The sequence below is a fragment of the Clupea harengus genome, chromosome 5 (genome assembly GCF_900700415.2).
Source record: "Clupea harengus chromosome 5, Ch_v2.0.2, whole genome shotgun sequence".
NCBI lineage: Eukaryota > Metazoa > Chordata > Actinopteri > Clupeiformes > Clupeidae > Clupea > Clupea harengus.
In genome coordinates this window covers 9,626,737-9,643,652 of record NC_045156.1, presented here as the reverse complement: position 1 = coordinate 9,643,652, position 16,916 = coordinate 9,626,737, and the positions used below count along the sequence as shown (strand labels likewise).

Below are 16,916 nucleotides of genomic sequence, written 5' to 3'. Positions count from 1 at the left end.
TACCAGCACACTGGAGCTGGCTGGACACTGGCCGTGGCTAATTGGTCCGAGGCGTAGGAGAGCACTGTTTTATTTGTAGAACTTTGAGTAGCCCAGCAAAATTGCATTTTTGCGGTTGGAACATCAACAGTGTCTGTGCGTGAATATTCACAAACTGTGTTTGTAATTGGGGTCAAGAATATTTGCTAGTTTGTCACTGTTAAAACATGGAGTAGAATACCACAGTGTTGAAACTGAGGCCAAATGTTTGGGATGATTTGGAAAAAGAAACGATAGAAAATAATTTAGAATTTTACATTTCCACGCTAGGCACCCGGGCTTGTGGTCTATATTTGTTAGTATGACAGAATTCGTTTTGTAACGCACACGAAAACAGAGAACACAATTGTTTGTGAGCCTGCAGACTTGCTGAGGAATAGTAGAGGGTGACTTGAAGGCCCCACTTACAACTGATGTCACTAAGAGCAATCAACAATACATCATTTCGTCAGTCCACAAGAAAATGTATTTTATATATCTGAACATTTGCAAAAATATACCCGACTGAGGTCCTTCTATCTCCCTGGAACACATTTACAGACCCTCTCTTCCACATGTCAGATTCCCATTCGGAGCATAAAACTGGGCACTTTAACATGCTGCTTTATCTTTCAGTGTGTGGATACAATACATCACATCACATTGTGTCCATCAAACCACCGACCTCTGAATCTCTGGGTACTTCTGGAGGACTGTGTTAAGACATAAGCTGCACGATGATGGAACTACAGTATGCAACAGTGGGTGATCATACTCTTGTAGCTCTACAGCACGTTATGTTAGTGCATGGCCTCAGTTCCATTCTAACTATAGGATACTGACTTCTTAACCCTCCTGTTATGTTAGTGCATGGCCTCAGTACTATTCTAACTATAGGATACTGCCCTCTTCACCCTCCTGTTTCCTCAAATCGACTTCACTTCGCTTATCCTTGGGGTCTCAGACACCACAGCCAATTTAGCAGTGCTGAAGATTGATAATAATATGAGTTGTTGACTTTATTTTACATCAGTACATCCAGTATGACTATATTTTAACACATCTGTTTAAAAACAATCTAGGTGCGCATTTGGTATGAAATTAATAGAAAATAGGGATGCACCGATACCGATACCAGTATCGGTGCCGATACTTCGTTAAAATACTCGTACTCGTACTCGTTTTGAATTGCCGATACCAAGCACCGATACCACTCATCAGTATTTCACTGAATCAAACTGGCCGGGCTATGCTGACACAAAATGTGATTTATTGTCCTACCTGTCCTACCACTCTCTGCCAGACTAGTAAGTAGCTTATTTGCCGTCTTGTGTTGCATTTGCTTGATGTTTGACTGTGTTAGGAAAGTTTGTCATAGTGTCAAAGTATTTCAGTATACAGGTTTCGCTAAATTTAGCTGCTAGCATCTCGTTAGCGATTAGCAATTCCGTTGAGCTGCCTTAACGGCGATTTGGGCTCATTTTAAGATAAATGACGACGACAGGAGTAAGGCACAGTGTAAGATCTGCACTGCTACGGTGTGGAGGGGCGGAAAGGAAAGTACTTTAACACACTTTAAGTGTTTAACACAAGCAATTTCATTAAACATCTGAAGACACACCATAGTGCTAAGTACACAGCGTTCACTGATGCTAGTGGCGCAAGACCGAAGCAACCAATCTTAACTGACGTCTTGCAAAAGAAAAAAACGCGCACGCACACACAGAGAGAGAGGTAGAGAGAAAGACTGTGCCACATAGGTTAAGTGATTGTTTGTGTACTTGAGCAGGAGATTCTTCTGATCCTTTTGTAACTGAAATGTGCTCTTGTGCTAATCCAGTAATAGTTCTGTTCACTTTTTGTTAAGCAGACTGTGTTGTTAACTATGCAGCAAATTGAATTGCCTTTATATGGTTATATTTGCATTTTGTCTCATGTGATGATATTGTCTGTTTGAAGGCTTTTTTTGTGTGTTAAAACCAGAAAGCTCTGTTTATTTTTGGCTTGGGATAGCCTTCTGTTAATTTTGTACTATAGGCTTGACATAATCTGCAGAGGATAAAATAAAATCTGCCTCCGAATTAATTGCACTTTCATGGAGACCAAATCTAAGAAGTATCGGTATCGGTACTCGGTATCGGCAAGTACACGAATTAAAATACTCGTACTCGTATCGGTTTGTAAAAAAGTGGTATCGGTGCATCCCTAATAGAAAATGTAATAAAAGGATTGTAAAACACTATCATAGCACTTCATTTTTTATATATTTCCTACTTCTTTTTTGCTGTCCAAAATTTTTCAAACTAAAATTATCTATGATCAACGAAAAATAACACTCTTTATCCCTGGTGTCAAACTGACCCAATATTGAAAAGAACAGTAAAGCATTCGGTAAAAGGTATAGAAACAGAGAGTAGCGTAGTGCCCTGAGCTTATCATTGTTCAAACAAGCTATGTACAAATATACAGTAGTAACACCCAACCACCACCATCTCTAAGATCAACACCGCTTCCAGATTGACCCCAGGTTTCCCACAATTCCTGGTCCAAAACATTACCATAGAGCCAGTGTCTCTTGTTTTCCCTATTTTTCACACAATGTACAGATGATCTATGTGTGTCTGCAAAAGTATGTGTATTTGTAAAAAAAAATTAGGATCCAGCCACAGACACCTGCCATTTAGTCTCACTATCATCAATCATGATAAAACATGACACATGACAGGAACCTTCATTGGCAGTATTTGAATTTCTTTCAAAATTAAAGTGAATATAAATGATCAGTGGGTGTAATTGATAAACCTTTTATCTTTTTCGTTTTCGGAACCCCAACCCAATGTCTGTGTGTGTGTGTGTGTGTGTGTGTGTGTGTGTGTGTGTGTGTGTGTGTGTGTGTGTGTGTGTGTGTGTGTGTGTGTGTGTGTGTGTGTATTTATGTATGTGTGCATGCATGTGTGTATTGGACTGTCACGCCTATGTGGGAGGGCTATCCCTAGTTCATCTGAAAACAAAATATTATAATTTTGTCATATTTTTCTTTTGCTGTTGTCTCTCAGACCCCAAGGATAAAGCGTGTGACTTTTTTCATAGGGGCTTCTCTCAGATGTTGACAAGTTGAAATTCTATTTTCCCAACACATCTCATGGAATTAGGAAAAGCCAAACAGTATGAAGCCCGTAAAACATTATTAACGATATTTTTTAAGCCTTTGAAATGTGCCTGAGGGCAATGAGACCCCAAAGATAACAGGAGGGTTAACATTGTCACAGCATTGTTACAATGCCAGGTATAAACTGTAAACTAGGCAACATTGAAATAAATATTCAGAATAAACTGATATATGTATAAAATATATTTGTATTTGTTTATGCCATGTATAATTATTTAAATTCAAGGAAATAGCAGAATTTCTGGGATTGTTGGTTTGTTTTAAATTCCATTTAAAGTCTGAACTGTTTTAAACATCACCAAAAATAACACAACCAACTTAAAAATGAAGTTATACCCCAACACCAATTGTACACTGGCGAACAATTCACTTTTAGGATGTTTCATAGTAGCTTTTATTTTTACAGCTCAATTTGTTCTTTACATGGTGAGGTTGTTTACTGTGTTTTAAAAATCAAGAACTGAAACCCTGTTGAACTACGTTAGGTAGTATAATAGAAAATAAAATGCATTGTGGAATATGCTTTGTATGTGGTTGTTCCCTTTTCAAATATTATACAATCAAGCAAACATTCAAAATGCATTTTAAACATAAGGCTTCTTTAGCATAGAACCGAAGCCCTGTGAAAGTCTAAAATAATGACTATGGTAGCTAGTTTCTCTCTGTGTTTGGAGTCTTTACTGTCTTTACTGTGATTACAGTCCTGCAGCCCCCTCAATCAGTTGTGCTTTAGGTTCAGTTTGTCCTTAACCCTTTCCTTAGTGAAAAATAAATATTTGACTCTGTAGTGGGGAAGTCTTTGGTCTGACCAGACAAGAGGAGTGAGCTGAGGTTAGTACTGCAACATTGAGAAGAAATCCGAACTTTAAATAATTTCCTTTTGTTCTGTATGCTGACTCAGGCTTTTTTTACTCGCTACAACAGATTTTTATCAAGTTGTGTATAAAGTCATGCAAATAAAATAAACCCTGCACTGTGTGTGAATAACCATGTGTGGACTGATAAGGAAACCACAGTACATTCTGCATGGCTGTATGAAAGATGATATGTAATTATCAGCTACAAACTCCAAGGTCATATTTTCATATAAATCTCTCTCTATGGTCTATGAATGAGAGGCGAGTTTTGCAAACTTACAGTGACCTGTTTAGCGTTACATTTACTGAAATAAAACAGGCTACATGCATACTGTAGGTATTGCCATACTATTGTTTTATTATTTTCAGAACTTGACTAGGAAAGGGGGTTAATCACTACAGGGAAATGGAGTTGCTGGTATTATCAAAACATGAGGACCAGTAAGGGCCAGAAAGCAAGGCTTCCTTCTGTCAGATAGAGGGATCAACTTTCCCCTTTAAACCAGCATCCTGACAAAACTAAAGTTTTATTATCGTTTGAAAAAGCTTCTTGAGGATGGGTGGGGTGGGGGGGGCGGGCATTTGAGTTGAAAGATAATAACAATCCAGCAAAATATATAGCTATACAGTATATTGAATTAAAATAAGATAATTCATGCTTTGCACATTTTTACATTAGTATAAAAATATAACACACACTCTGGCAGGTCTACCTGAACTAAAATACAAAAATGTGTGCGAGAAGATAGACACCAGATATTTTGAAAGAGGATATCATTGCATATGACTGTATAATTCTCTTTCTTATTCAGTATGTGCATCCATTCTTGAATGTCACCTTAGCCATGACCGTCCTGTTTATCAGTAACATTTGGCACTTATTTCCAGACAACCCCAGAGCTCTAAGTGTGTCTGTGACATTAAACCATATGGCCTTTTTCTTTGATGTCTGGACACAGATTTCAAGCTTGTTAAAGAAATATTTCATTCAGTATTGAAGCTGTCCTCCCCTCTCCTCATCTGCTGACAGCTATGGTGCTGGTCAGTCCTTTTTAAATGTCCGCACCCCAAACAGGTTCCTCAGACTTGCCGCCAGTCTCCAATCTGTCTTCCTTGAGTAGGCTGTCCAAAGCATTCTACTTTGGAGCCTTTTGTAAACCTCTGTCTTGTTAAAATGAATCCCACTGGGCAGTCTTGAAAGGGAAGAGAAAGATCCGAAGGAGGTCAACTTCCAGGTGTCAGGACAGAAGGGTCTTTATAGATGTGAGGACATTCCTGGAGGGTGTTTATATCGCTTTGCACTGGGTAGTTTCAAATGTCATGGAGAATCTCCCCTGTCCAAACAAAACAAAACAAGTGATTAAACAAAGCAATCATGTTGTTACCGTTTGAGCATTCACAAATATATAAGACCAAAAACTTAAATAATTATTATCAGTAATCAGTAATCAAGGACAATGACAGCTCATATTCCTTTTGTGACTAGTGACAAATACTTGGCAGTAACTGTTACAAAGTGAGAATTTCAGCTGGAGTTCCATTGTAGATTGTCTCCATTTTCTTAAACTGATTAGGCAAGCAGATCGATGAACTAACTCCAATTAGCAAGATGTGCATGATCCAAAACCTCTGTGGAGTGCTTTGGAGTGCCTCAAGCCTACATGTATTTGGAATAGGCTGAACAGTACCGAAATCTGGACTGTCAACTTTAACTGCTAAACCACTCCACAAAGCACATATTTAACATATTCTCAAACCCATAGAGAACCAGTGGTGTGTGTCATACAGGGCACCTGATGGTTTCTAAAACGCACCTGTTCTTGAGCTGACATTATTAAGTTATATATATATACAGTATATATATATATATCCAGTAGTCAATATCACGGCTGTGTCAACACATTCCAATTAAAAGTACACTGTTGCTGTTGGTGTGACAAATCAGAGTACCAGATTTTTCCAGCCTTTGCCCAGAGATGCGAGACACTACAAAATCACATTTTAACACTCAACAAAACAGACTAGTGGTCTTCTGTGAGTCAACAAATACTGTGCATTATAGATACTATGATTATGTAACACACATACACACACACACACCCACACACACACTTACCTCTCCTTGCAGAAGGTCCAGCACTTGGAGTCCTGCAGCTGTGCACACACACAGCGTGGTGAGCTGGTGTGGGTCGGCCCAAGGGTCAGGGCTGAACGACGCGCCCGCTGAGAGCCTCGGTAGCTGGACATGCCGTATGGCACAATCCGCCTGCCAACACCAAAGCACAGGAGGGGACACGCAATTATGGTCAATCCAATGCCGCCAGTCAACTTGGCAAGGAAGCCAAAAAGTACTTATAAACCTGGTTATATAAACACATAAAAAGCTGAAAGAGTAATAAAAAACTGCACCAAAAGATGGTTTAATGAGTAAGGCATTACATTGAGTGCGGCTGAGAGACATAATATTTCACAACCAATAAAAATAGAGAAGCCCATCTTACTCGTGTCTATTTGAGCAGTTAAACTATTTTGATCATACCTCTGCGTGGTATCTATATCTAAAAGTACATGAATGATTTTGACCCCGACGAAAGACTTGTTTTAGGAATACTGGATGTATTGTTGCCAAAAAACCTGTTTTGATCCTGTGTAGTAGAATAAAGACTACAACTCCCAATGCACCACTGGGCCAGGCAGAGAAGCTTGATGTCCATACAATAACTTAGCCATCCTGAGGATACCTCCAAAGGGAGGAAAGATGAGAAAAAAAAACACCTTTTGAAAACAAGAAAGGGGATTCGAGCAATAAAACTGATTCACCCTTGTCCTCCTCCCAGTGGAGGTTTGAAAACTTCTCATGCTGATTATGACACCAAACAGACAAATGAAACCCAACCTCTACTCAGCAGCTTAGCCCCTGCTGAGTTTATGGGTAAACCCATTAAACTGGAGACTTCCATACGCATGCCTTCTAAGAAGCCTGCGGAACATTCTGGATTTTTCTCAACCATATGTCTATCTTCTGCATCAATAAACCGATGATTACCACAGACAAATAATTGGAGTGCATGTGTTTACACTTGTAATCGAAGGCCTATTTAACGACTACATACGGAAGCTGAAGGGGAATAGGGACTACTTAAAATACACACTGTTGGAGCCCTTGGTCAAAGGTGTTTAGGCACAATAAAGTTTCTACTGTTTTACGGATCTTTCTCAGGGGTGTAATTGTAGTAATAACTTCAGAAAGACTTATTGCAAACCGCAGCTGCTTTTCAAAGTGTCACTCAAAGTTAATAGAAAATAGCACTAATGATAACAGAGGTAATTATTTTAGACTACTAAACTGAAAAGACTCTTAAAGCTGCTTTTACAGCTCAATTACACAGTCAATCGCTCCCACATTTATTTAAGCACTGTCTTTTTGATAATTAGCTTCCATTATTACTGAGTATGGCGTTAACAGGCTTGAGGGTTTCTTAAGGTACAGATAGCATCAACGGTATTCACTTGGGTGATCAACAAGTTTGCTGCCAAGATTCCATTGAAATGATCTTGTACATTCTTTAAACCAGAGTTGGAAACGTTGTTAATATATTTAATCATCTTTTATGTCACAAAATCCTAAAACTAGACTGACAAACTGTAGTCAAACCAGCACAAATATTGTCCGACTGGGAGGGTAAACCAGACAGACTTTAGGAAAGATGGGGCTCATCAGTCAAAGCAAGTTATAATTTCACTGGATGGAGAACAATGTCTCCACCAAAGAGGAGATACTTGAGTGTCCGATTCCAACCTCAACCCCTATGTAATGGTGCACTTTTGCCAGAGAGAAATAATGACATAATTAGTCAGGCATATCAGCCCATCAAGCCTCTAATACACCCCAGACCGTTCTCTTCTAGCAGACACATCCAAACAGTTTTTCTCCCCTCAGTAAATGATTTATTGTTTCCAATCTAACTGTTTGTCTTTCATTTGAAGGAGCCTCTGGGGCAAAGCCGCCTGGACTGCTTTCTGATACGTGCGTGTGGTGCAGGTGGAGGAGGCACATTCCACTGGGTTTTGTACCATCAATGCAAGAACAAGGAAGAAGACTGTCTTAAGCCCTCTAAGGGGAAGGGGGGGGGGGGGTTGGCATGCCCTGCTGTGAACTGCTCAAACATGATTCACACAGTCATGCAAGAGTAACCTTCTTTTTTTTTTTTTTTTTGACTGACATATGGCAGCTCAACGTGGACAAGCCACAGAAGAGGGTCGAGCAAGGCAGGAAACCCCAGGGTATCCAATAATACACATCAATACCTTTACTAGCTTGTTCAGCGACAAGGCTATTTAAGGGCTGTATATTCACCACGGAAACTGAGAGTTCCTCTTGAAGCAAGAGACATACTCTTTGTGCTATAAACCAGAAAAGTAAAGCGATGAAATATCTAGAACACTCAAGTTCAGTTCCAATGGAGGAAACACCTTTCTGGGCAAAAGTTATTCGCACCATATGGGTATCTACCACAGAGGCAGTTACGCTCCGTAAATCTCCGAAAGCTCACACCCAGAGACCTCCCCATCCGTGCATCTGAGAAGACTTATTCAAGCAATCGTCCTGTCAAGACAGGATCCCTTTGAACTCTGAATTCCTCCTCGCTCAGATTGACTCACAGCACGAAATCTAGTAGCACTTTGGGTAATCTTTCAAACTATTTTAATTGTTAAGTAGGTGTAGTTAAGTAGGATAGTTCTCTAAGTCATCTTTCTGGAACTCCATACTGCTTGCATTGGCTTGCTAAACACTTAAAGTAGTACAGTGTGTGCCTTCTTAAAATACTCAAATATCTAATATACCAGCTAAGCTCAAGACACCACATGTGTGAAATGAAATTATTTAGATTGTAAAATGTGTCCCATTTGAGGTGAGTGGTGTAACAGACCTCATCACATCCTATTTTTCAAATTCCAAAAGTTTGACAAGATAAGTGAAGGGTTCTAGTTATAATACACCATAAAGTCTGTGTCAGCATCTTGCAGAATGAGACACAAGCAGTCACACACACACACACACACACACACACACACACACACACACACACACACACACACACACACACACACACACACACACACACACACACACACACACATACACACACATACACACACACACTTTTTCTTTTCCATTCGCCAGCATATCTACTAGCTTCTCTGTAAGCCCTATCTCTGTCATGACAGCAATGGCAGTAATTGTGGAAATGCAATCAAACATCTCCCAAGTCAGTCTGTAGAGCTGTGCTACATTAGCAAATCAATCTTCAGATTAACTGAAGTTTTCTAAGCAAAGTCCAGAAGGAGCCCATAGGTGATTGATTGATTGATTGATTGATTGATTGATTCCCTTTCCCCCTCTTCCCTTTCCCCCTCCTGTTCCTTCTCCTGTGTTCTTCACTTGACCATGATCCGTGAACGTGTCATTGAGCTGGAACCAAGTGCCCTCTTGACGTTGAGCTCCACAATAGTTTTCCTAGGGATCAAACCTACAGGATGAACTTTCTGCTCTTGCTCCAACCATGACAGACCAGGCTGTTCTCTATTAGTTCCCAAAGCCGACTACCTCCCTGTAGTTTATGTGCCATTACGTGTTTTTTTTTTCCATACATGTAGGTGTGTTTTAATAATGTAGAGAAAAGAGAGTTTGCCACAAACGTTTGCTTGTCAGAAAATAGATCACACTTGTTTGATTTATATTTGAGGACTTGGGCATGATGTAATGAAGTTATCTATGACATTCACTAACTTGTCGCTGTGTCAATTATTTGAACAGGTCGGTATGTCTGTTAGCGAGATGCTTTAGCCAAGTTGGATGTATTTGCTCCCTTGGTCTGCAGAGGCTTAAAACATCTTTGACAGGTGGGCTTTATTATGTCCATAGGTTTGCCCTCACTGTATGTAAGCAAAATAATGGCAGCCATGCCTCTCGTTTTGTCATCGTGAAAGCTGCAGTGTGCATTTGAGAGAAGAAACTGGTTGGCACACCCACTATACCTGCAGGGAGTGGATGCAGCGCTGCACACAAACACTGCTCATAGGAAATACAGCTCTTATTAAAACACTGTCATTCTTAAATAAAATGGAGTATAGTAACATTTTTGAACAGCAGGGTATTGCGATACCTTTCTAGTAGTGGCACCCTATAACTGCGATAGGGGATTTTCCCCTGAATTACAAATCTGTTGATGGCACTGTCAATCTAAATTAAAAAGCCGGAAAGAACATCTGGTTATCTAAAGCACCCCATCACCTCAGCTTTTAAGGTATTGCCCATCCACTCCAATTTCTGGAACCTATTCGGAGTGAAGTAGAATGGAAAATTCTGGAACATTCTGGTGTCTCAGCAGCCCCCAAATGTGCAACATTCTCACGGAGGCTCTATGCTGGATCCTCTAAAATAATTACAATATCAAATATCTCGTCCACCTACTAGATGATTTTCTTCTCCAATTGTAGTCTACCTACCCACCGCTAGAATTACCACACTGATTAATGTTTTTTTAAATAATGGGGGTTCCTCTTAGGGGAAAAAACCTGCGTGCCATCAACGCTGGAATTCTTCGGTATCTTATTAGCTGCCAGTGATTTCTCTTCGTTCCTGCCAAAAGAGAAGCAGGACAGGATCTCCGTTATCATAGATAACTTCCTAGACTCCCAATCCATCTCAAAGAAAGACGTCCTCTTCTTCCTGGGCCACAATGCACATCATTCCTCAAGGTTGACCATTTATCGCACACCTTCTCTCTCGCCCCTCTTCTATTCTGTTCGTATTACACCCCGTAGATCTCAATCATTCGAGTCTTGCTGGTCGGAAACTTTGGAAACTCTTTCTGGAAGAATGTAATGGCCTGTCGATGTTCTACAATGACTTTCTGACAACGTTCTGCCTTTCCTCCCATATCAAAATAAATATATTAATGCCTAAGTAGATCCAAAAACTACAACAGTTCCCAAAAAACTGATGTTCTGTTGTCATCCCAATTCTCAATGCGTGCTTAATAGTCTGCCTACTCTACATCCGCATTCAACTGGATTAGGGGTGTGGCAAATAGGTGTACCCTAAAATAACTCTACAAATATCAGACTGTACAGCTAAATATCTCTACATTAGACTGAGTTTGAATAATGTATCTTTATAACTCCTGTTAAAACCAGTCCCATTGTGATGTTGATATGAATCACTGTGAGGATGATTCTTGTTTCCTCTGGGACTAAAACACCTCTTTCTCATCATGTGAACCCCACCCTAAGGCTCACTGGAACTACAGTCAGTTGAGGCAGGCTATCTACATGGGCAAAACGATCACTTACCCACAAAGCCTTTTTTCTATCCCCTCTACCCTTTTGCACCGGGCATGGTCTTGACAACCATTGTCCAAAATCATATTTACTTTCTGCATTAAAGTGCTTAGTGAAGTGAATGTATTCACAAAATCAATATTGTCAGTGAAAATACTCATACAACATTTCATGCCATGCAATTATATTTTGATTACATTCTCATTTCTATTTTAAGTCTCATTTCCTATTAAAATATATTTCATTTTATTCTATTTCAAGCTTAATATATTTGTATGGATCAGAAAACAATATAATATAATGCAGAAATCTTGCTATGTGTTTAAAGATGCACAAGAGGTAAAGGTATTTGTATATGTGCATGAATCTATCACTCAATTTAAAGTAAGGCACACTGGTACAACATTAATTAATTACCAGTTAAAGGCATAGTTTGTAAATCTAATCCAATACACTTTCAGCTAATTGCTCCTCACAGTCCTCTAACTGTCCGTTCAGTCAGTGTGTTTACATGATGGTATAATTCGAATCTTTGCTTAGTCGGACTATGCTATCTTTTGGGGCAAGTGCTATTATCCCAATATACATGGCAGTGAATAAATCGAATCATTGGCCGAAAGCATGTCATATCCGATACGATAGGTGGCGCTGTTTTCATTACAACTAGTGGTGATACAGCCCTTTCCGCTTGACCTCTACACCACTACCAATTACAACAACAGTTGATTGAGCATGAATCGCGTCTGTTCATCGGTCCAGACATGCGTTTTGCCTCTTGGGTTGTTTGTTTGTTTGTTTGTTTCTGCCAGGCCGATGTGTTTATAAGTTACATTATTCAAAGGTGAAAGATAAAAGGCGAGAGAAACGCACGCACATTCACACACGCGCGCAAATAATGGGTTACAGCCTAAACGCATTGCCCTTCTGCCAGTTGCATCAAATTGTTTTAGTACTTCTTCGCTGTCGATTTCCAAATCTGTGTGAATATTCATGAGAGCAAGTCCAGTCAGTCTTTTCGTAGATAGATACAAGACCTTCAGGACGCAATGAATGTTTGGGAAGAAATTTGCCGAACTTTCCAGGGCTTGATAAAGTTCACTGCGTAACTCATTTAGCTGTTTCCAGCTCTGTATCTGCATCGTCAACGCTAGGCATTAGTTGTCTGTACTCCGATTTTATAGTTTCCCCATTGTAATAAATATGCGTTCATGATATATTTTTTCTTCTTCTCGCGTAGCAGAAGGTACGCACAGTGCGTACGGCTGCATGCGCCACTGGAACTCTGTGCAATTAATACAATACATAATAGGCTAATTGATACAATATCTCCTCGTTTGAGTGTGATTGTTTGAGTGCAATGGGAGTGTATGATCGATGTTGTCTATAAAGGTATTTAGGTAAAGGTATTTACGGGAAAATATCTCGATCCACCTGTCACGTCTCTGTCTTTAGAGGGCAGCGCCAAATAACTGAACAAAACTAAACTCACGCGTGCCTCGCGGGCACAATACCAAATTTCATCATATTTGATAGAATGAAGGACAAATTAGTTGTGAATAGTATCACCGAGTTTGATAGGTATTGGTCAGGTAATAGCCGAGTGACAGCTGATTTGCTTTCTGATTTGACAGTACTTATTCGTGTTTTTTTTCAGCGCCAGATAACTGAACAAAACTAAACTCACGCGTGCCTCGCGGGCACAATACCAAATTTCATCATATTTGATAGAATGAAGGACAAATTAGTTGTGAATAGTATCACCGAGTTTGATAGGTATTGGTCAGGTAATAGCCGAGTGACAGCTGATTTGCTTTCTGATTTGACAGTACTTATTCGTGGTTTTTTTCAGCGCCAGATAATTGAACAAAACTAAACTCACGCGTGCCTCGCGGGCACAATACCAAATGTCATCATATTTGATAAAATAAAGGACAAATTAGTTGTGAATAGTATCACCGAGTTTGACAGGTATTGGTCAGGGGAGACGGCCCAGTGTTCCGAAAGCCCGATATTCAGAAATCTCAATATTCCGAAAAATAGTCCTCCTGGCAAAATTTTGAAATATTTTAAGTGGCACAAAACACACACAGCATTTCGTTTTGCACAGCAGAGCGGAGACGCTCACCGGGCTATCACGTATATAACTTTTCCTAGGCAATATTTGTTAATTTAGCCTACTCTGGTTTTGAATATGGGTTAGGCTACCACTCATGCGAAGGAAATCACCGGCAGATTGTCGCAGGACATTACGCAGATCTTGTCAAGCACTGACAAAGCATGCATGCGTTGGCAATCATAAAAAATATTTTTGTATCATCGCGATGCAAATGCATGTGTGTATAATAATATTCTGAATTCAAGTTAATGCTTGTGAAATAAAGGCATTTATATGTTTATGATTGTGTGATTCATTGGGATGTGCATGTGCGCTATAGTGGTTCACGTTGCTGTACTCACAATTTCGGAACAGTGGGCTGTCGGAAAAATGGGCTTTCGGAACATTGCCATGGAACCTTGGTCAGGTAATAGCCGAGTGACAGCTGATTTGACAGTACTGCTGTTGTTTTAAGCAAATAAAATGTGGAACGTCCTTATACGTGTTTAAGGAGGGGTTGTAAAGGTTCTCATATCTTCGGACCTCTTCTGTTATGTTTGTTCATAATCAACAAGAATAAGCTTGTGAGACAGTCTGCAGGATATTCATAAAAAACCGTGTCATTAGTATGAACAGTTGATACAACTTATCCCTCTTTCGTCTTCCGGGTCACGACCTGGCAGGGAGAGAGGGAGCATGCGCAAAGACGCAAAGTCCAGTTCCTTATCCAATTCACCGTTACATGCCGCAATAGTCGAACTATCAACTGGATCGGATCGAGTTATCCAGGGGTGTTAGTCCGACTATGTGCGGTCCGACTACGATCCGACTAAGGTGCTTACATGAAACGGATAATGCGATTTCAGTCCGACTAAGGCAGTTATTCGAATCCATGTAACCACGGTCAGTGTTTGCGCTCAAAACTCTGGTGTTCCTACATAGTCCTGGCGCTGTAAATGGGAAACAAACAGTGGCTCAGACTGCGCCATAAACAATCCCAGCCAATCAATAAGGCTCTTCGGGGAAAAGGATCAAATATCAACAACCTTTAGGAAACCAAAAACCGTATCTATGATGGCATCTTTAAGGTCAATCACTCATGTCTTCCGCTTGTCCCACATGACAACACCAGAAAAAAAAGTAGTTTTGACAAGGATAAACTTACTCTGGCGTGTTGATCCAGATGATGTCCAAGTGGCAGTAATACACGCATTCCTTGTCTTTGTATGTGTAACACGTACACCGCTTGGCTCGCCTCCGGGGTCCTGACAGATCACACAAGAGGCACGTGGGGCCCCCGGCATGGCTGGGCCCAGGAAAAGTTGTGAACTTCACTGCGGAGCTACTTGAAGGTACGCTCGGCTGCACTGCATCGATCTCACCCTCCTGGCTCGCATCTTCCCGTAAAGAAGAAAAACCTACAACAAAAATAGGCATCGAAATTGTTATTATTACCAAGAAATTATGAAGACATGTAATAGCCTCTTAATCGAACAATCATATGCTGTTCTACAGTTGATTTCAGTTTTCTTCTACACATAGGATATGTTGCTGACTACAAAAACAGCACTCCATTCTGCTACTGCCTTTCTTTCAAGCTTAAAACTTAAATTTACTGAGAGGCAAGAGTACCCGCTGTTATGACCCCAAATAAATTGGCTTAGCCACGGGTAATGTAGCGTCGTTAGGTGTGAACTTTGAATTCAGCTTCTTGAATGTACTCTCTTGCTGCGTAACAACTCCATCGTATCGCACAACATATTTGTTGTCAGCCAACCTTGCCACGTGCAATATCGCATTTATCCGAGTAGGTTGTTGGGAGTTCACACGTGCATTTTCATGACTCAGATTATATGTGTAGGCTAAGCTTTTTCTCCAGGTCAACTCCATTATTTAGTTATTTCATGTGTATGCGTGTGCGGCTATACCGATAGATTTGCCAGTTTCACATGGAGAGTGGCGCGAGCAGTAGCAGCGTCTGTTTCGGGTTTGTAAAGGGGCACTAGTTAGCTACTAGTGTTTCCTGAGGGACCCAGCCCAATTACCCGCTATAACCATTAGACCTACATTGTCCGGTCACATAAGCTGTCACATCAGCACCATGCCATAGCATCTCAATTACTTTTCAGATCACGAATGCTAGATAGCGTTCTTCTACTCCATGCAGCAAACTTTTAGATGAACACACGGGCAATGCTGAAGAAAACGACGACTTTGCCTAGTTAAAGAATAATACGATCATCACCTGACGAAAATAAACGCTCTTAGACGGCAAGTAGTAGGCCTACCAGTCTTTCAAATCTGGGCACTTGCACACAGTGCAAAACAACCTTTAAGAAATCATTTCGCTTATGTAAAACGGGAGTGGCATTAGTCGCCAAAATCTGACTGACACTGAAGTTAGGTGTTATCTGTACGGCTATACATGACATTAATTGCAAAGTAGGCTCACTCCACTGAGGCTGACAAAGCATAGGCTACATTATCAAATACTCAGTCGGGTAGTGCGACGTAAGTTAGCTCTGTACCAACAGAACTTATCAGAAAGTTCGAGGTACCAGTGTCCTATGAATGTGCATCCAAACTCATGTTACAAAATCTTATGGTGTAGTACATGAACATGTCTTGTATCCATTGTCAACCCAGTTAAGCTTATTTCACAACGTCCGAAGAGTGATGAGATACGTAGACTTTGTTGTCTGCATCCACTACAACCTGCACACATCCTCCACATCTGTGCCATCCTACAACCGACGCGTTTCAAAGACATCTCGTACCTCCGCGGATTTAAAACTTACCATTTGCAAATGCTGCTGATAGTCCAATAAGAAACAAAACGCACAAGTCCATTAAAACCACCTTAGCCATTCCACAATAGATCCAAATATGCAGCTTGCGTCGGAGGAAAAACAGCACGCGTTGAATATCCAGCCACGACTATAATGTCAAAGTCGGGTATACGCTATTAACGACAAGACATCCATCAACAAGGCGTTTCATGCTGGAAGTTCTGAATTGCTGACATCTGACATTTGACATTTTTATGCCTAAAGCCTAAAGCAGTTTTCATCAAGAGTGGTCAGACACCAGTTCTCTGGTCAGTTAGGTGTTCTCTGACTCCGTGAGCAAGGTTGGGAGTAAAGACTGACATGCCTAGTTCTCCGTCTTGGGCTTTATACGCCGTGACTAGTGTGATGCATGCATTACAAAGCACCACCCGCTGGCTCGAGGTAGCGCAGATGGTTCACAGAGGCGCGCTCAACCCCCAAAAAACCTGAACACCACTTGGTCTGAAACAGAGATGACACATTTTTAATGATCCTACAGGTTGTATTAGTCTGGTGCTATGTAGACAATCCACATAAAAACTAACCAGCTGCGGAAAATAAGATACGAAAGTAGACTAGGTTTATATTTACTCGTATTTACCGTT

General features: G+C 40.5%; 1 protein-coding gene across 1 annotated transcript in view; it reads right to left on the bottom strand.

Annotated features, from left to right (window-relative positions):
• The window catches only part of LOC116220468 (endothelin-3), a 30,380-nt gene extending 13,882 nt beyond the window's left edge, over nucleotides 1–16,498 (bottom strand). Inside the window, exons 1-3 of the mRNA XM_031567156.2 lie at nucleotides 16,282–16,498; nucleotides 14,649–14,901; nucleotides 6,161–6,310 (exon numbers count right to left, since the gene is read on the bottom strand). Coding sequence (XP_031423016.2) covers nucleotides 6,161–6,310; nucleotides 14,649–14,901; nucleotides 16,282–16,351 — 473 coding nt within the window. The 5' untranslated portion in view covers nucleotides 16,352–16,498. The remainder of the gene's footprint in view (nucleotides 1–6,160; nucleotides 6,311–14,648; nucleotides 14,902–16,281) is intronic.
• Nucleotides 16,499–16,916: the final 418 nt, after the last annotated feature.